The sequence below is a fragment of the Sinocyclocheilus anshuiensis genome, unplaced genomic scaffold (genome assembly GCF_001515605.1).
Source record: "Sinocyclocheilus anshuiensis isolate Anshui unplaced genomic scaffold, SAMN03320099.WGS_v1.1 scaffold306, whole genome shotgun sequence".
Lineage (NCBI taxonomy): Eukaryota > Metazoa > Chordata > Actinopteri > Cypriniformes > Cyprinidae > Sinocyclocheilus > Sinocyclocheilus anshuiensis.
In genome coordinates, this window is record NW_015544175.1 from 1920057 (window position 1) to 1941133 (window position 21077).

Consider the following 21077-nt stretch of genomic DNA (forward strand, 5'->3'; position numbering starts at 1 on the left):
GTTTCAGAAAGGCGGGGCATAGAGGAGAAACAATAATGTACAGTATGTGGAAAATAATGTGTTTTTTGAACCTTAAACCGCATAAACACATTTCATTACACCAAATACACAAAATAATGTTCTTTTTAGCAGCATCATATGACCCCTTTAAGCAAATTATGTGAGGTGCCATTTTAGTTTGAAACAACGGAAAACATTTTAACTGTTTTTAAGACCAACCATGTACTCTGACAAGAAACTCTTTATCATCATCTCCAGCAGGGCTGGTGGCCAAACACGTGTATCTTCCAGTGTTCTCCATCTACATGCAAGTCAGCAGAAGAAGGTATAAACATGGGAAATAACATGCTCAAGAAGCACAATGTGATTTAGGAATTTGTAACACTTGTGCCACATTGTGCAACAACTAAGACAAGACAGGAACATGAATGCTACTGCCCATTTTGACACCACATTTTTAGTTCTTACCTGAGCAGAAGCAACTCTGAGCACCTCTCCATCTCTGAGGAGCCGTATACTATCTGTCTGAGGCAGTGGCCGCCCATCCTTCAGCCAGGTCAGTGTGGGTAAAGGTATGCCATCAGCCTTACAGACCAGCTCCAGGATATGATTCACAACCACAGAGACCTCAGCAGGCACACCAGAGCCGTTGATCTGCGGAGGGTCTGAGAGACAGGGATAGATGTCAACGAGTCTGTAACAGAAGGAGTTAAACTAGTCATTTTGTTTTGTTGCACATTCTCTCACCCAATACTTTGAGGTTGAAGTGGCGGCTTGTGTCTCCAGCCTGATTATGTGCAGTACAGGTGTAGCGTCCTGTGTGGTTGACTCTTGCATGGGAAATCTGCAGGGTGCTGTTTTGGTTGAGGAGCGACAGGTGAGCATCTTTAGGCATTGCTGCACCATTCCTCAGCCAAGTAATGGTCGGACTGGGAGTCCCATCGGTAATGCAGATGAATGAGGCTGTGTTTCCCCTCACAACTGTTACTTCTTCTGTACTGCCTGCCCCATCCAAACTGGGAGGAACTGAGAAAAATGGCACAAGAAATGGAATTCTTAATTAATTAATTCGCAATGAATGAATTCAGTACTTCATAACAGTAAATAAATTGAGATTTTGTTATAAAATGAAGTAAAATTTGTTATTAAAATGAAGGTTATCACTGTAAATGCACCTAAATTTGATCTTTGGAAATACAGACAGGTTAACTCACCATACACCTGTAAATTGTAGTGTCTGATGTCCACTCCAGCTTTGTTGGAGGCCACACAAGTATAGCTACCTCCATCTGAAACCTGTGCACGAGCAATTCTAACACCGAAAATTACAATCAGATGACAAGCATTTAGTATTATGAATCATCAGCTCTATTCAGGGTGGGATATTAACACCAGCCACCAGAGAAATGCGGGTACTTCTTTGATAAGTACCTTATCCACCAACCATTGTAGTGGACTACAGCTGGACTATGTACTCAATAAGAATTAAAAAAAATTACAGAATTGAATCTTTTTGCACTCAGTTGAGGTTTTTGTACTCTGTGAAAGTGTGCAGTTCAGTGTTGTTATTGTAACAAAAGCTATTGCAAATAATGTCAGTTAACTGAAATAAAGCTGAAATAAAATACAGACATAAGATGAAAAACGAATTAATAAAACAGAAATGTTGCCTTGGCAACTAACTGAAATAACTATGTTTCAGTTAAAGTACTAAAATGACTAAAACAAATACAATAAATAAATATAAAGCTAAATAGAAATATTAAAAAAAAATACTAAAAAGCACAACAAAATTACTAAAACTTAAACTAAAATTAAAATGAGAACTGAAAATATAAAAATAAAGGTTAATTAAAATTATTAATAAATAATATACTATATAAATAATACAAAAAAAAACACTGGTTCAATTTCACATTTGTAGTGAGTTACTTTACATGTTTTAAATAAAAATGGCTTGTAAAATGTAAGCCTTCATCTCAAATGTAAGAAATTTAAGCAAGGTGTGGCTGAGGAACAAAATTTAATTTCCCACCCTGGGATTATCATGTTTAAAATCTGTTAGATCTCTTACCGGAGGACTTGGCAGGCAGACAGCAGTCGTATCTGAGATGACACTGGAAGTGGCAGACCGTTCTTCAGCCAGTTGAGCTGTGGAGGCGGAGAACCACTAGCTACACACTCAATATTTATTGAGCTTTCCAGCACCGCGGTCAGTTCCTTGGCAGCAGGCCCGTTCCCCTGGATCAGAGGAGGAACTGGGAACAAGACATACAGCTATCAAATGTCTGGGAAAAGACTATTGTTGTGTAGTGAAAAATATTGTTCCACCTCTTAATAGTGACGAGTCTTGTAAAGACACAACTCACCATAGACATTTAGGTTAAATATTCGGTCTTCCTCTCCGGCCTGATTGGTGGCCACGCATGTGTATTTTCCACTGTCGGATGTGTGGACGGCTGTTACAGTCAGTGTACTGCCATCAGGGCTGATTCTGTAAAAAAAATATGGGCTTAGGATGGGCTTATGACTTGTATTGTCTCATTACAGCAAAATACTTAAAAAAGGAGTATGAAGGTTGAGAACACACTGGATAATTTAATAGCATAATGACAAAAATTAGCTCTCACTCGATGTTCTTTTGGGCAGTTCTGCTAAGTGTCTTTCCATCCTTCAGCCACTGGATCTCAGGGGTTGGATTTCCTACAGCACGGCAAACTAGCTGGATGCTGTCATTCAGCAGAACACTCATCTCACTAGGTAACTCAGATCCTTTGATGTTCGGTGGGACTGAATAACACACAATACAGATGGTAATTTGGTCTAGCAAAAACAAAACAAAAAAATCAGTCTTTAATATTTAATAATGCTTTCTTGTACCTTGTATTGTAAGATGGTAGCTTTTGCGGGCCTTGCCCTCCACATTGGATGCCACACAGGTGTAAGTGCCACTGTCAGATAACTGTGAGCGGGCAATCTGCAGCTTACTGCCCCCGGACAGGATATGCATCTCCAGAGACTCTGAATTCTCTAGAAAGACAATAAAAACAAGCATAAGTTGATTAGAAAAGAAATGTAAAGGTTAAGAAATCTGTAGATTGTCTATCTCACCAATAACTCTGCCATTCTTCAACCAGGTGAGCGAGGGTGGAGGGATCCCTGTAGCATCACAGGCGAAAGTGACGGGATTACTGATGGTTTCCACCACACGTTCCACTGCTGGGCCGTCCAGCCATGGGGGAACTGCACAAAGATTACAGAGAGACTTAACATGAACAGCAGTAGGCTAAACAAAACCATAATGACAGAAGTTTGGGGTCAGTAAGATTTTTTTTCTTTTATTAGGCAAGAATGCATTAAAATAACAAAAATAACAGTAAATACTTTTAATAAATTGTTACAAAATATATTTATTAATATATGAAATATTTATATGTTCATAATATAAATGTTTTGTTTCTCACCATGGATGCTGAGATGGAAATTCTTGTCCACTTGACCTGCTACATTTGTGGCCTTACAGACATACTGGCCTGTATCTGACACCTGACAGAGAGAAAGAGGCATTTATATTTCTTGAAACAAATATTTTTATCTTTATTTTTTAAGTAAATGTAAATAGTGCTTGCACATACAGTACAAAACTCACCACCAAGCTAAAGCTAAGGCAGTTACAGTTGGTGCTTTAGGTGGTTTCTAAGTGGTTGCTAATTGGCTCTAAGTCTCTGTGGGATTTTTTTTCACCCATTTTATCACCAAGCCAAAATCAAACATCCACTTCACCTCATTCAAAGCTAACACCTGCTATTTTTTTCATACACACCTCTGTTTCTCTCAGTTTCAGCATTTGACCATCAGCCAGTATGCGCAGGTTGGCAGTCTCAGTGATGGGACGTCCATTCTTGTACCAGTTAATGATGGGAGGAGGCACTGCATTAGATTCACACTCCAGAGTAACTGATTTGCCCTCTTGGACGTTTAACACCACTGGAAGATCCCCACTGCTGTGTCTGATACTAGGGGGAACTGGGAAATCAGACACCAGTAATTTAAATCAGTGATATCTGAGAAATGTTAAAATATTAAATATTTAGTTTGTCATATTAAGATGAAATGCCTCACTCCACTAAATATTTTTGAACATTTTTGCAGAGATATACTTTACTCCAGGTTTATACCTAGCAAATATTAACACAAACACTGCACACATACACACACACACACACACACACACACACTAACCATATACTGTAAGATAAATGAGTTTTTGGGCTTCTCCAGCTTGGTTGATGGCCACACAGCTGTATTTCCCACCTTCAGACATCTTTGCTTTCAGGATCTGGAGAGTACGACCACCTAGAGACAGAGAATAAAAGTAAGAGGTGGATTAGAGGAAAGGCAGTTTATGTGTAATATGTATTCAGGCTACACTATGTAGTCCCTCTATTATGTGTCAGGAAGCATATTTGTGTGCACATGTACCAGGCATTATGAGTGCATTGGAGCTGGCCTGTACAGGTTTCCTGTCTTTGAACCAGCTGAGGGTGGGAGGCGGGAATCCAGTGGCCTCACAGTTTAGAGATATGAAGTTATTCACCACCACTGTCACATTCTCCTCTCTGATGCCCACAATGGAGGGAGAAACTGACAAAAAAACACAAACAAACATGATGTCACCAATTATTAGTTGAAAAGGTCTTCAAAGATGAAAATGTACACCTTAAATGAAATGTAAGTCGTTTTGGACAAAAGCGTCTGTGAAATTAATAAATCTAAATGTGAATTAAAAAGCAGCAAAACCTTAGCTGTAAACTGCTAGGAAAAGGGGGTCAATTTGACCTGCATCGCTGAACAGAGCCATGACATAGGTCTTATTCAAAGATAGACTCACCATGCACATGGAGGTTAAAGGACTTCTCTGCTGTTCCGGCTAAGTTCTGAGCCACACACACATAACGTCCTGTATCTGTCACCTGCGCATTCAAAATCTGCAACACACACACAAAATGCAAAAAAAATATATATGCATGTATACACGTGTATGTTTGTGTGTGTGTAAAAATACATATAATAATATAATAAATTAATTATTTTAAAAAACTGTTGCATCACAGTTGATTTGTCTCTCACCTGCAGTGTCCTGCCACTGGACAGAAGTCTGTGTGTGTTGTCTGGGGTAAGGGGTTTACTGTCTTTGATCCAGCTGATTTTAGGAGTGGGACTCCCATCCACCTGACACTCCAGTAATGTGGTCTTGTTAACCAGCACTGTGATCTCATCAGGCAGGTCACCATCAGCTCCACGAATCGAGGGCGGTACTATCAAAATCCAAGAGCACAAAAAAAAAAGACACACATATGTACATATTAGGGGTTGCAACGACTAATTGACTAGTCGACTACAATGCTCTGCCAGGACGCTTTAAGCTTGACGTCGACTAGTCGCTGGTCCTATAGAGGGCGCAACAGGATAATAAATATTTGAAGGACTTCCACATTTACACTCCATTTCCAAACAGTTAAAATGACAAAAAAATGCATACTCTGAAAGCACTTCACAAGACATGTGTGATTATATTTCTGGATGCTCGAAATTTAACAGGAGAATGCACATTTTAAACAGCTTATTGTACAGGTAAGCTAATCAGCGTTCTAATCTAATGTGCTGCTGCACTGTAACGCACATACATAGGCTACAGACCGTAGCTCGTACATCACGCACACATCGCGCACACAGAATCATTCAGCGCGTAAATGTATTGTCAACACTGTTCTGTGATTTCTCAATAAAATAGCTTAGAAACTGAAAAGTTCAAGCATATATTTATAAAAGTTGACTTTAAAAAATCAGAAGTCGTTCAACCCCTAGTAAACATACACAATAGTTTCAGTTGTTGCTGTTGTAATGTTTAGCATTTAAGAAAGAAAGGTTAATACTCAGGTTGGACTCACACAACACTCTAACATCATATTGGATTGAGTCTTCTCCAGCCTCATTTACAGCCACACAAGTGTATCTTCCAGAATCTTCTGCTTGGGCTCGAGGGATCTGGAGGACTCTTCCACCTGTGTAAGAAATAAAGACACAAAAACATATTAAATTCTTATACACTCATACACAACATAGTATCAAAGCATCAATATATTTAACAAATTATTTTACCATGTTATATAATGAAAATGTCGCTTTTTAGCCACTCACCAGGTAAGATGAGTACTTTATCATTAGATGTCAGCAGGTGTCCGTCTTTGTACCAGGTGAGTACGGGAGGTGGGACGGCATTGGTCTCACAGTATAGGGAGATGGGATTATTAAGAATCACATCCTTCACGTCTCCATTATTACCAGGGTCAGAGTCTCCAAAGCCTCTGAAACTAGGGGGAACTAAGACACAGACAGGATTTTACTATTATAGACAGGGATAAAGCCTGAAGATTACGGTACAAAATCCACAGATAAAAGTTTTACAACAAGCTGAAAATGAGATCCAGACGATAATATATAAAGCAACCACTAGAGGGAGACATGCTCCTTAAAGTTGGTGTTTCACAAACTTTTTTGCCTTTCAGTCTTCAGTGGCACACGATTCTTCAGAAATCATTCTAATATGCTGATTTGGTGCTAAAAAAACATTTCTTATTATTATCAACGTTCAACACAGTTGTGCTGCATAATATTTTTGTGGAAACTGTGATACATTTTTTTTTTTCAGGACATTTTTTATAACATTATAAATTATTAATCTAATAAGGATTAATCTAATGTGCCAATGCTAAAGAAAAGTATAAAAAAAAATTGTACTGACCACAAACTTTTGAATGTTACAGTGTACATATAAATATACTTGGTAGTGTATGTAGACTATTTAATTCTGCATTCTAAATTTGTAAAACCCTGTTCACCTTGTATATTTACATCAAAGTCCTTCTCATCCTCTCCAGCGATGTTGGTGGCTACACAGGTGTAACGACCTGTATCGGACACCTGAGTGTGTTTAATCTGAACAATACGACCATTCGCTGTGATAGTGAGGTGACCGTCTGCTTTCAGGATCTGCAGGGAGAGAGAGAGAGAGAGAGAGAGAGAGAGAGAGAGAGAGAAACAGAGTAGAGTGAAAACCAATATTCCAATAAGAGTTAAAAACAGCAGTTTTTTTATATACTATATGTGTTTTTCACCTGGCCGTCCTTGTACCACACCAGTATAGGTGTTGGAATAGCCTGAGCCTCACACTCCAGTGTAAGGGTGTTGTTAACTTTTATTTTCACCTCTTTAGGAGACAGACTCTCTCCTGGGATGTCATTTTTATTGATAACTGGAGGGACTGCAAGAAAGGAACATACATAAAAAGGCTACAGATAACTGACACACAGAAGTGTTATATTCCTCTACGCCAAAAGGTGGCAATGTAGATCAGTTCTTCCACGCACCAAAAACTTTGACCTCATAGTTCTTGAGTGTCTCTCCAGCTTCATTAGTCGCAACACATGTGTATCTCCCAGCATCCTCTTCCTTAGCATTCAAGATCTGTAAAGTGCGACCACCTGTCACAATATACATTAGTAAGCTGTAAATTTATTTATTTGTAAATAATTATTTATATTAATTATAAAGAAGAAATATGAAGCAGCAATGGGATGAAAAAGCATACAATAGTAAACCTCCAAATAAAAATATGGTAATTTAATCACAATTTAATCTTGCTTCAGACCCATTATTTTATACCAAAGTCCAAGGGTTAAGATCTGACCTGGAAGTACCCTAACGTTGCGGCTGGATTCAAAGGGTGTGCCGTCTTTGAGCCAGGTGATGATGGCAGGGGGGTACGACTGGGCTTCGCAAACAAGAGAGGTAGGACTATTTAGTGTCACAGTAACCTCCTCAGCTGAACCTTCTGGACCAGAACCAGCAATGGTGGGAGAAACTGGGGACAGAAACAACTAAATTCACACACAAGACTACAAAAAGACATTTTCTTTCCTCCTGCCCAAACATACCTAACACATTGAGGTTGAAGTGTCTGCTCCTGTCTCCAGCGCTGTTAGAGGCCAGGCAGCTATACCTGCCAGTGTCGGCCACCTGTGATCCACTAATCTGCAGGAAACGACCATTTGACATCACCTGCAGCCTTGAGTCACTAGCCAGTGGTTGCCCATCCTTCAACCACGTGATCTCTGGCACTGGATTACCTAGACCACCCAAAAAAATGGTTAACAAGAGGAAAGAGATCAACACAAATCTAGATAAGCAAGGAAGTCTTGTGGTTTGTGCCACTTACCAGTGACCTCACAGGCCAAAATTATGTTCCGTCTCTCCTTCACTTTCACATCCTCCACTGTGCCTTCTTTTACAATGCTGGGCGGCACTGAGGTTGACAGAATAAAGATGAAAAAAGTTTCAAAGTCTAGTGAGATTTAATATATTATAAAGTGACACACTATTATAAATATTATTATGTTTTTGCTCTATTCTGCAAACTGAAAAGAGTTTTAAAAAGTCACAGCAGAACCATTGCCTCTTTGATCAACACAGTGGTATTTCGTTCCTGAATGATTTCAAGCCGTGGTGTAGTCACTGACAATTGTATTTAGGCTTAAATTCATAAAAGCTGTGTTCATTTATGAACACAAAACAACTCAATTTTCAAAACTGTCCCATGTATAGAACTGTGTTACCCAGGACGTTTAGGTCGAAGTTCTTTCTCTCCTCTCCTGCAGAATTGGACACGATACAGGTGTATCTCCCAGCATCCTCAATTGCTGCATGCATCAAACGCAGGCCTCGTCCACCTGAGACAATTACAGACATATATCAGACTCACAGGTGGCTGAATGAGAGGAATGATTTCTGCACATTGAGTTACCGTAAAAGGACGCATATACTTCTCTTAGGGAATTACTTAATCACCCATAAATCAAGAGTGTGAGATTTACTCAGAGGAGAGATGCATCTGCAAAATGAATAAATGAGCAAGCTCAGAGTTTCACTTTGTCTCAGAAAAAAGGCTTCATAAATGTCCCTATTGTTTGGTATGAAATGAGAGACCTCAAGTTGAACAGCTGTTCAAACAGGGCTTAACCTGTCAACACAAGTCAAACGTCCCATTTTCACTATTTAAACAAATAATTATCACTCCCTTGGAGAGAGCTAAGCTGATCACCTGAACAAATACATACCTCTCTTTCCTTTCCTGGTGTCCCTTTCTCTTATAATGAGGAAAGGAGTTTGTGGTCAGACAGAAATGTTATACAGTACTGTGGATGAGCTTTGCTATATTGGCAATAAGGCTAGCAACACTTCTAATCCTCAGTGGATATGTGACAAATAATGTGCCTATCCTTCATATTCTGTTCCTGTTTTCTGTCCAGTGTCATGTCTCGTCTGTGGCATGCATATGGACAGTCTGAGAATAGCTCAGCACCGATTCATTTACAGTGTGGTTCATTTTCAGCAGTTACAGTGATGGATGTACTGTACCTCATACTTGAGGATCAGTCTCTATTTACAACGAAAGCTGTTAATGGAGAGTCTTTGCATGTTCAAATACAGGAACATCTGTCTAGATGTTTTTCTTTTCAGTTAGCCACTGATCTGTGGCATTTGGCTGCTTACTGAAGCAATCTTGTTGCACCCATTTGAGTTACTACACCTGGTTAACCTAATCCTTTAACTGGTACTGGGCTCTATACCTAGACTCTGTGGTGTAGACATTTTGGATCAAGACAAATGCATTCACTGAAGAAGAAGTTGACACCTGAGATGACCCGAACAGAGCTAGACGCGCTAATCAGCTGCCCATCTTTGAGCCAGGTGATGGATGGTAGTGGCATTCCAGAAGCTTCGCAAGTGAGAACAACTGGGTTCTTCACAACGGCACTCACGTTCTCAGGCACCTGCGTCTGTCCGATGATGGTGGGAGGAACTGAAGAGATGATACACATCAAATGTGAATATATGTGAATGACATAAAAAAATTCACTATACATACCGAATAAGTTGTATTATGAACAATAGTTACAAAAGAATTAATGTAACAATAAAAAATTAATTAAAATAACTTAATAATAATAAAATAATTAAAATAAAAAAATAATAATCATGAATCACTAAAAAGTTTGGAGGACCGATGGAAATTGCGGAGAATTTTTATGGATAACCTGCTATGCAATTCCATTTGATGATACTGGTGGCTCAGAAAAACTACACATAAAGAAACAAACTTTGACTTTTTTCTCACCATGAACATTGAGATCATATTTCCTGTCAGCCTGTCCTGCCACATTGACAGCGATACAGGTGTATCGTCCGGTGTCGGCCACTTGAGCATCCTGGATGCGTAAAAGTCTGCCCTCGTTAAGTATTTGAGCCCTGCTCAGGGGTCTACCGTCTTTCATCCATGAAATGGCAGGTCTGGGGATGCCGTCTGCCTCACACTGCAGAGTGATATCTCCACCTCGCGTCACTGTCTCCTGATCCTGAGCTGAGGAGCTGATGGAGGGACGAACTGTTTAGAGTAAAGGAAGGGAGATGCACTGTTTAAGAAATGTATAATTGGTATTATTATTACATTTGGGAAGTACATTTTACAAGATAACTGTAATATATTTATGTCATAATTAGTTCAATATCTTAAAGTTTAGGTTTCATCTTTATTGAAACCAACAGACCATATTTTGGTGGTCTGTTGTGGAGACCTTTGAGTATCAGTGCGTTTAGTGATATCTTTTATCAAATGAAAATGTAAAATGCTTGTGACGTTTATGCAGAGTATCTGTTATATGGAGACAGCAGAAACTGAAATATCTACAACATCTATTTATTGTCCAGTCCTAGTTTGAGTGTTAGTGCCTGTAATGAACCATTTGAGAGAAGTTTTACCGTAAACTTGCAGACTGTATTCTTTCATTGCACTGCCAGCTGTACTGGAGGCCAGACAGGTGTAAGAGGAAGCATCTGCCTTCTCAGCCCTGGAAATCTGCAGCTGACGCCCACCAGAGAGAACATGTACACGAGAGTCTCCCTTTAGCTCTAAGCCTGAGACACACATAAAATAATAAAAAAACTTAGGGTTAGGTGTTTGTTCAAATACCTTAAGGATCACTAATTATTTGATTAATTATAAGAGTATGAGGTTGAAAATGACAATAAATATTATGAGGATAGTGACGAGGAGGATGGTGATGATGTTAAGTCTCACCATCTTTCTTCCAGGTGAGACTGGGAGGAGGGATCCCACTGGACTCACACACAAGCATGATGAGGCCGCCCTCAATCACAGTCAGAGGAGACACCTCATCAGATCCACGGATACTGGGAGGAACTGGGGGGAAAACAAATAACAGAGGGAGAAAGAAAAGCAGTTTACATTATAATTTATCTCAAGTTCAGAGTATATTTTTCAATTATATTTTAAATCACTCACCCCACACATTTAGGTTATAGTGCTTCTCAGTTTTTCCTGCCACATTGGTTGCCTCACACGTGTACCTGCCTGTGTCCTGGACCTGAGCACTGTTAATCTGCAAACACAAAACAATTATCAAATCAATATCTTAGGGTTCTTCTTAAATTAGAAGGACAATAATCCAAGATGCCTTTCGCTTGCTATTGTAGCACAGGATGAATAAACTAATTTTAACCTACAAATAGGCCAAATTCAAACCATTTAAACAAGATTTTTACACCCAAACTGTGTTGCTGGGGTGTTGCAGCTAATTTACAAGGTGTAGTTATGTAGTTCCTATGTTATTCTGGGTGGTTGCTAGGGTGTTGCTAGCGACCTGCTAGGGCTGTCCGGGTGGTTGACAGGTAGTTGCTTATTGGCCCAGGTCAAAACTTACAGGCAGCTTACAGGCTCATGGATATAATAAATAATAATAATTCATTACATTTATATAGCGCTTTTCTAGGCACTCAAAGTGCTTTACATTGTCAGGGGTTATCTCCTTATCCACCACCAGTGTGCAGCATCCACCTGGATGATGCGACGGCAGACACGTATGAACTGTACCTTCAGTAAGCTGCTGTCCTCTGACAGGCTCAGACCTGGTTTTCTATAGAGCGATCGACCGTCTTTCCGCCAGCTCAATGCAGGTGGAGGGATGGCATCACTCTGACAATGCAGTTGAACTGATTGACCCATCAGAACTGTTTGGTTCACCTCCTCACCCATGATGTTGGGTGGCACTGAAGGACACACAAACACACAGATAAACACTTGCGTTTAAAAGTTTGGGGTCTGTAAGATTTTTTAAAATGTTTTTGAAAGAAGTCTCTTATGCTCTCCAAGGCTGCATTTTTAAAATATAGTAAAAACAATAATGCTGTGAAATATCATTACAATTTAAAATAACTGTTTTCTATTTTAATACACTTTAAATCGTAATTTATTCCTGTGATGGCAAAGCTGAATTTTCAGCAGTCATTACTCGAGTCTTCAGTGTCACATGATCCTTCAAAAATCATTATAATATGCTGATTTGGTGCTCAAGAAACATTTCTTTCTATTATCAATGTTGAAAATAGTTGTGCTAATTAATATTTTTGTGGAAACCATGATACATTTTTTTCAGGATTCTTGGATAAAAATTTCAGAAGAATTTAAAAAGAATCAAGATTTAATCAGATTTAGAGTGAGTGTGTCTTCTGAGCTCACCGTACACACGCAAGTCATATTGTCGGTGCTGTTCTCCACCTGCATTCACAGCAACGCAAGTGTAACGACCTGTGTCACTGACCTGTGCACTAACGAACGATAACACCCTGCCACCTGACAATACCTAGTAAAAGAGGAAATTGAAAACTGATATAGCCTGTTCAAAACTTTTAAGTAAAGTTAAGTGTGAATATATATGGCTATATATATACACGACAGCATCCAAATTCCCACACATACAGACCTGGATGCCATCTGAAAAGCTGGAGACAGGGCTGCCTTCTTTGAGCCAAGTAAGACTGGGCACGGGAACTCCTGAGGCTTCACACTCTAACCTGACTGGGTCATTCACCACCACTGTTATCATTCCTCCTTTACTAGAAACAGAAGGAGGAACTAATGGAGAAAGACAAAGAGCGTTAGATAATCAAAACCAAAAAAGAAGTATTTTTCACATAGCCACTTTTGACTGAAAGGTTGTTTAGTGAAGAAAAACACACTCACCATACACCTGCAGACTGTATGTGAGCTCAGCACTGCCAGCCACATTGATGGCCACACATTTGTAGAGGCCAGCATCTGACACCTGTGCACAGTCAATCTCTAGCACCTGACCTCTGCTCAGAATGTTAACTCCTGCAGCGCTTGTCAATGGACGACCATTGTTATACCACGTCACAGCTGCAGAAGAAAAGGCATGAGAGAAGAAACTACACCACCTGTACTTTTGTAAACTATTACTAGCCAGTTCGAATTTAATATTGCCCTAAAAAAAAGAGGAAATGTGGTATGACTCACCTGGCAAAGGACTTCCCGTTGCTTTACACTTCAGCTGAATTTGGAAGCCAGCAAGGATAGTCTCATTGAGCGTCTCTCCTGCATACTGGATGCTGGGAGGTTCTATAAAAATACATGTACATAGTTATTTAAAGAAATGCATGTTAAGGATATTTAGGTCAATTTTGACAATATATAAATAAAAAGCATAGATTAATAAATAAAAATAAATAAAATACATAAATATAAATAAATCAATAATAAAAAAAACTCATCACTGTAATAGTCTTTTTTTGTTAAATCAGCATAAATTACCATATAGCAACATAACGTAAACTTGCAATTATACTAGGGATGCATGATATTGGATTTTTGCCGATATCCGGTATTTGTCAGCTCATTCTTAGCCGATGCTGATACCGATATATTTCCTTTTGTTTGGAAACAACACCAAGTCTCTGCAGAGATTATAAACAAATTATTTTTATTTTGGGCAAGTTTTTAACAAAAATGTACTTGTTAGTTTGTATGTTTTTAACAAAAACGTACTTGTTAGAATTAAATAAACGACAATGAAGTTCTTTTATATTAAAAGCACACTGAAAGCTTTGAAAATCACTATAAATCAACTATACACGGAACTATACACATACACGGAAAAGGAAATGGAAAAACAAATGCGCGATTTGCAATTGCATTTGCATTATGTCTCAATGTATGCGTCCACAAATTGAAAACACAATTGCAAACACAATTTGCAATTCCTTTTAAATATAGTCCGGAATATCATTCCATAGTTTTATATAATCAGAAACACAATCTTAATGTTATTTGTGTATTTTACTTTCATTTTATTACAATTAGGCCAACAGCACCCCCTAAGTAAATGAAACTCCTTACCGAATGGGCATTAGGAGCCGGGGGAGGCTGCCGCTGCTGCTACTGTATATGCTAGTGACTGCTGACAATATACACAAAGGACGAGTCATTCTGTACTTGCATTCTCAGATTAAATGCGGCAATCCAAGACAGGGAATCTAATCATCATTCAGGAAAAAGTTTTGATTCAAGAATGACCACACTGCTGACGTGATAGCACACCCTGAGCACATGTGAGTTATTTGTCCTATCGGCAAGGCATATCGGCATAATATTTCATATCGGGCTGATGCCAATATTTACATTTATCTGCCGATTCCGATTACGTTACGATAATATTGTGCATCCCTAAATTATACTATAATAATTAAAATTATTTTAAATGAAAATAATGAGTTGTTTTTCACATTATTGGGAAGAGATGATGAGTAAATGTGTGTAATTGTGTTTAATTGTCATGAAAGTAATCATAATATAAAAAAATATCAATGGTTATAAAAATTGGCATTATGTAAAATATAAATTATTGTTTTCTTTTGATTTTGACAGGTTTTTGAAGTATACACAGTCAACTTCAACTATGAAGTTAATATGTCTGTGCCATCTCGTTTTTTAAAGTATATTTCCTACCATGCACATTGAGGCGAACGTGCTGTTGTGCCTCGCCTGCTGCATTAGTTGCCACACACGTATATTTCCCTGCATCGTCCAGCCTGGCCTTCTTTATGTGCAAAATCCTGCCTGCAGATTCCAGCTACATGCCAGACAGAGAGATAAAGAGAGAGTCGATGGTATATGTGGTTATGTAAACCTCCTCAAACACTTGATTTACTTTGGAAGGCTTCTGTCGTGCTTTAAAGTCTGACCTTCAGAATTTCTTGTGTGGTGTCCACAGGACGGCCATCTTTGAGCCATGTGATGCTGGGAGGTGGAATTCCACTGACCACACACTGAAGGCTGACTGATGTGTGGAGGACCACAGACCTCTCAGCTGGACCCGTAGAACGGATAGTTGGGGGGACTGACAGAAAAATATTAAAGAAATAATTAAATTTTACCATAAAAGTACTGTACCTGAAATGTGTCTGTAACTTAAAAAAAGCTTAATGAGGAACTTAAAAAAAGTCACCTTTGACCTTCCCTCTGTGAGCAGATGATGCAAACATCAAACACATTAGCAATAAATAAAAATGTTTAATTAAAATATAAAATGATCATTACCATGTACAGATACTTTAAACTCTCTCTCTTGTTCTCCAGCCTCGTTAGTCGCTACACAGTGAAAAAGCGCTGTGTCAGACACCTGAGCACGTGAGATGACCAATCGACGGCCGTTTGATGTTATCCGCACCCCTTCACCCTGCCTCACTGGCACGCCATCCTTCAGCCACCTTCAGAGAGGCAGATGCAAATGAGCAACTTTTCAATTCTGGATATGTGTGAATTTGAGTGCATGTGTACTCACGTGATGGTTGGCATAGGTTTGCCTGTAACGTAACACTCAAGCTCTAGGATATTGTTGAGGATGACCGTGGCGTCTGTGGTTTCACTTGCCCCATCCACAACAGGAGGAACTGAATACACACAAACAAAAATTATGGTCAGACACTACAGCATCTCCGGAATCGTAAACCAAACAATGCACGAATCAATGCATGTGTCTTTGAAATAATGTGTAACAAACTCACATAATGAAAACACATAGAGAGTTAATGAATGCCACATGCTTGGGTCACATCATCGGATACTGCCTCTACCATTGTTCATTAATCTCACTGAATCTTTTATTTTTTACCTTTTTGGACTTTTGTTGTTAACCAGTTTATAGGCTAATAAAACACTTTGCTGTCGATTTCCTGCAATCACATTCCAATGATGCAACACAAACGTGTACTGAGTGATTGCGGCGGTCTGTTGGATGCATGTATTAGGACCGTAATTGTGTCCAGATGCTCAGAAAATTAATGTGCAGGTCGAGACAAGATCTGTCTGGCTCATGCACACAAAAACACAAGACACCAAAGTTCCTGATTCGTGTGGATAGTGAAGGATGAGATGCCAGGAGATTTAAAAGTACCTTATGTTTTTTTATCTCCCTGGTCAGGTGGCTTCTCTTGACTTTTAATAGATCGCTACAAAAATGTAAATGTGTGTGCATATACCTAAGACACTGACGTCATATTTGATCTCCCTCTCTCCAGCAACGCTGGTAGCCACGCATACATATCGACCAGCATCAGATGGAAGCGCACTGAGGATTTCAAGTTTGCGGCCCAGCTCCAGAACACGCAGGTTCCCTCTAGCTGCCACCGGTGAACCATCCTTCAGCCAGGTCAGTGAGGGTGGAGGGTGACCTTCAGTCTCACACTCCAAAATCAGAGATTTACTGAGCACAACCTTCATGTCTGTGGGACCATTAGAACCAGCAGTGATGGAGGGAGGGACTGAATGACGGAAAAAAGGAAGAGCACACGTGAACAAGTGTTACTATTTCTAGGCAGATAGAATATAACTAAAAATGTACATTGATTATAGAAATTTACAGGCTCGGAAATGAAACGTTTTACACTTTTGAAAAGCTTACCCCAAACTTTTAATAGGTAGTATCAAGTAGTATAACAGTTTTGATTACTATTTATTCCTCTCTTGTAAAAATTATTTTTAATAACATAAAAAACAAAACGCTAAAGAGTGCTTTAGTATTTTTTTTGATTGTGAGAGTCCTCACCATAGACATCCAGCTCATAAACTTTCTCAGCGGTGCCCGCCACACTTGTGACTTTACAGGTGTACTGTCCAGCATCTGACACTTGAGCTCTTGAGATCTTGAGGAACTGCCCTCGGTCCACATACTGGGCCTGTCTGCTGGACAGAATGACCTCTCCGTTCTTGTACCATGTGATGGCAGGGAGTGGCACACCCCGAGCCTCACACTCCAGAGTTACCACATTACCAAGCAGAACTGTCACCTCAGTAGACATGTTTCCTCCCTTAATACTGGGTGGTACTGGTGAGTGGGTAGAATGGAAAGAAAAGAAATTTAGCATTTAGAATTTTTTATTCTTTTGTAATAAAACCTATAGTAAGACATTATGTACAAATAAAATTACCAAAGATACTGAGGTTAAAATCCTTGGACTGCTTTCCTGCTGCGTTGGTGGCACTACACTGGTATCGTGCCTGATCACCTAAACGTGAACTCTTTATCTTTAACTGCTGTCCTCTGTTTAAAACCTCAATATTGGGGTCACCCAAAAACACAGGCCTAAAACACAGAGTGAAAGAGACAGATAATGCTAATTCTCTTAGTATTTATTCAAAATATAAGAATCAGGAGTGAATTCACTGAAAATTAATTACGCCCCTCCAAGTATTTATTTGCATGCACTGTGTTGATTTAGCACCTGATTAACAAAAGGATTTAAGCAAATCAGGTAATGATGCAAACATCTAGCGGAGAATGCAATTTGCTATGGCAATAATTCCCAAACCTGTGCTGGGTTATGGAGGACGCCAAAACTTATTTACCTGCTTTGCATGAGTGGTAAAAGCACAACATTAATTGTTTTGGGCAGGTGTTTTGTGAAACTATGATAAGCCTAATTTGCTTAAAGATTAAGTAAAGATTTTTTGCGCATGTAACATAGACAACAAACTCACAGAACAGTGCTAATTCAGTGCATTTAGTGCCTGGTTAGACTGGGTTTTGGGTGGATAGTGAATTAAGATGCAAAAGAGGTGCAACTTTTTAGTGAATTCACCCCTTTGTTTTTTTCCTGATCAGATGTATAAAGTGTTCTTTACAAAGCTTTGTGGAGTAACTTACTTCCTGTCTTTGTACCACTGAATTGTGGGAAAGGGATCACCTTTGACCCTGCATTCCAGAATGATCTCCTGATTGAGCATGGCAGAGAGGTCACGTGACCCAACTGTCCCGATGATCGTAGGAGGAACTATGCGGAGGAAAACCATATAATAAGATGTAATACCAGCTTGTAAAAAGACAACATCCATAACACTAAATAAGTGGATATTATTACCAAATAACTTTAAATTAAACAAAATTTGTTGTAACATACCCAATACATCTAAGTAAAAGTTTCTCTCTGTGCTTCCAGCAATGTTGATGGCCTTGCAGGTGTAGCGTCCAGCATCTGCAACAGCTGCTTTAAGCAGCTTAAGAGTTTTGCCCTTCTGAAGAATCTGCACGTCAATGCTAGGAACCACCTGGTTAAATGATACAAACAGCTATTTGACAAATTATAAACAACAAAATTAAAAAATGTTATTTTACCTCTACCTATCAACCTCTTTTAAAAATATTGATCAGAATAAATCACTCCAAAATATCAGTCAATAGTAAAAGGCTATAATCATGTTTATCTGTGGGAAAAGAAAAATCCTAAGAAATATATGCTATTCCAACATTAATCTGTTATCAGCAGCCTCTGCTCTCCCTGCAGTGTGATTAGAGATTTCCTAATTGTTGACTTCATTCTGGAATTGATTCTCGTAAAGACACATTTATAAGAAGCACTGGGGTTTTTTATAACCTGTTCTTGGAGCTCAAACCCAATGATCCAAGGGAACTCATTTGTGATTAGCCTCATTGTAGGAAATGCCCCTTTTATTTCTCATTAGGCTTACTTGAACTGTTTTATGCACATTTAATTTGCACATTTAACAATGTGAATTGGCATACACAATGTGCTTAACATCCATAATGTGACATAATTCCAAACAGAAAATTGAGTGGGAAATAATGTAGGACTGGACTTGACTTTATCCTGGGGGAAGTGATTGGATTGGAACGTATTAGGCAACAATATACATTTATTACACCATTTTATTATTATATCATATTATTATTTATTATTTTTTTTATTTTATTATTATTATTTTTTCAATTATAGTCTTGGTTAGGTCTATAGTAAGAACTACAGTTCTTGGTTATGTCAGGAGAAAAGTAGCTTCAGAAGCAAAGATTTACTTATTTTTTTTCCCTAAACAAGCTTCTTTTACCTAAACATGCAGTGATTACACAGAACAAGACCATGTGATTTTCGGTGCATGTCATTGCACTGACCTTAACTCCATCTTTGTACCAGGTGATGACAGGTACAGGTGTGCCCGTGACATCACACACCAGGTTGGTTGGTTGATTCATCACTACAGAGACATTGGACAGCAGGCCATTGTCTCGAAAATCAGGTGGGACTGGATAAAGGGGAAGGAGGAAGCAGAGGAAGGTTGTGAAATGTGCTGAAAGAGAAACAATCTTAAGAAATGTTTTGGTAACACTTTAGTTTAGGGACCAATTCTCAAGAATCAGCAGAGCAGAGAGGACGAGAAGGCATGTAAGGGGTAACTAAATCACAAACATAAGAAGGGGCCATTCCATGTACAGCTTTATAAGTTAAAATAAGTGTTTTAAACTCAATACGTCATTGGACTGGAAGTCAGTGCAAATTACAAGGGACACCACTAATGTGCTGACCTGAGGATGTGCAAGAACACGTGCTGCTGAATCCTGAATGTATTGCAACCGTTTTATAGATTTTGCCAGTAGACCTATGTAAAGTGAATTACAGTAATCAATTCTTGAAGTGATAAATGTGTGGATGAGCCTTTCCACATCAGGTGTAGAAAGGAAAGGCCTAATCCTAGCAATATTTCTGAGATGATGAAATGCCGATTTTGTAACAATCTTAATGTGTGCCTCCAGTGTCAAGTGAACATCAAATATCACACCAAGGTTACGAGCTTGTAAAGACGACAGTACAGAGCTGTTGTCCAGTGTCAAATTAAAGTTCCTACATTTATAGATGGCTGCTTGTGTGCCAATAAGAAGAAAATCAGTCTTAGAGCTATTCAATTTTAAAAAGCTGTGATGCAAACATAATTTTATGTCCTGCAAACATTCAGAAAGGATTGTGGAACTGACTGTAACATCAGACTTTGAGCTGAAGTAAATTTTGGGTATAGTCAGAAATGATACCCAAGACCGTGTTTCCTAATGATTTGCCCCAGAGGAAATACTAAAAAGTACAGGACCCAAAACAGACCCCTGAGGAACACCATATTGGACCTGGCTGATGTCAGATTTGTTGTTTCCCAGAACAACAAACTGGGATCTATTTGTAAGGTAGGATCTGAAACATTCAAGCACAGTGCCAGAAATACCAAGCCAACTCTTAAAGGGGACATCGGATGCAAAATTCACTTTTACATGGTGTTTGAACTTAAATGTGTTGGCAGTGTGTGTACACAAAGACCCTATAATCATAAAAATCCATCCAGTGCTTTTTGACCGTTTTAGCATAGACCCGCCCTGAGTGAGCTGTAAACAGTCCACCATTGTTTCGACATCTACAGGAGTTTTGTTGTTGGATGTAAGAATGAACATAGCAGTCGTCATTTACTCCAGACATCTGAGCCGCTGAAGATGCAGTGGATTACTTTTGTTTTTGAAGGGAGTGCGCCCCCCGATCTACCTAAATACGTTTATATATGCGCAAATCATTTTACTCTAGACTGCGTTCTAAATGAGGAACGATTTAAGGCAGGTTTGGCAAAAAAGTTAAAACTCAAGGATGGATCAGTACCCACTACCTCTTCCTCAGAAGAGAGGGGTGGGGTGAGCAGAGCTCATTAGCATTTAAAGAGACATGCACCAAAATGGGTCGCTGTGAACAGAGCTGTTTTTGACAAGGTAAAAAGGGTGTTGTTTTACACTACTATTTAGGAATTTTAACCAAAGTATGTT

At 39.0% G+C, this 21077-nt stretch overlaps 1 protein-coding gene across 1 annotated transcript in view; it reads right to left on the minus strand.

Annotated features, from left to right (window-relative positions):
* LOC107696172 (hemicentin-1-like) overlaps positions 1-21077 on the minus strand; it is a 93986-nt gene that overhangs the window by 21572 nt on the left and 51337 nt on the right. Inside the window, exons 27-70 of the mRNA XM_016496389.1 lie at positions 19398-19528; positions 18391-18538; positions 18138-18264; positions 17422-17576; positions 17040-17318; positions 16474-16755; positions 15777-15885; positions 15533-15702; positions 15178-15332; positions 14942-15065; positions 13454-13555; positions 13160-13336; positions 12900-13051; positions 12656-12779; positions 12011-12186; positions 11423-11519; positions 11198-11320; positions 10879-11034; positions 10238-10504; positions 9755-9922; positions 8676-8789; positions 8279-8365; positions 7998-8189; positions 7751-7924; positions 7431-7544; positions 7179-7324; positions 6903-7053; positions 6202-6384; positions 5952-6065; positions 5131-5318; positions 4892-4988; positions 4483-4644; positions 4243-4356; positions 3824-4026; positions 3465-3546; positions 3112-3243; positions 2881-3030; positions 2631-2790; positions 2370-2494; positions 2075-2258; positions 1215-1312; positions 748-1026; positions 469-665; positions 220-301 (exon numbers count right to left, since the gene is read on the minus strand). Coding sequence (XP_016351875.1) covers positions 220-301; positions 469-665; positions 748-1026; positions 1215-1312; positions 2075-2258; positions 2370-2494; positions 2631-2790; positions 2881-3030; positions 3112-3243; positions 3465-3546; positions 3824-4026; positions 4243-4356; positions 4483-4644; positions 4892-4988; positions 5131-5318; positions 5952-6065; positions 6202-6384; positions 6903-7053; positions 7179-7324; positions 7431-7544; positions 7751-7924; positions 7998-8189; positions 8279-8365; positions 8676-8789; positions 9755-9922; positions 10238-10504; positions 10879-11034; positions 11198-11320; positions 11423-11519; positions 12011-12186; positions 12656-12779; positions 12900-13051; positions 13160-13336; positions 13454-13555; positions 14942-15065; positions 15178-15332; positions 15533-15702; positions 15777-15885; positions 16474-16755; positions 17040-17318; positions 17422-17576; positions 18138-18264; positions 18391-18538; positions 19398-19528 — 6750 coding nt within the window. The remainder of the gene's footprint in view (positions 1-219; positions 302-468; positions 666-747; positions 1027-1214; positions 1313-2074; positions 2259-2369; positions 2495-2630; positions 2791-2880; positions 3031-3111; positions 3244-3464; positions 3547-3823; positions 4027-4242; positions 4357-4482; positions 4645-4891; positions 4989-5130; positions 5319-5951; positions 6066-6201; positions 6385-6902; positions 7054-7178; positions 7325-7430; positions 7545-7750; positions 7925-7997; positions 8190-8278; positions 8366-8675; positions 8790-9754; positions 9923-10237; positions 10505-10878; positions 11035-11197; positions 11321-11422; positions 11520-12010; positions 12187-12655; positions 12780-12899; positions 13052-13159; positions 13337-13453; positions 13556-14941; positions 15066-15177; positions 15333-15532; positions 15703-15776; positions 15886-16473; positions 16756-17039; positions 17319-17421; positions 17577-18137; positions 18265-18390; positions 18539-19397; positions 19529-21077) is intronic.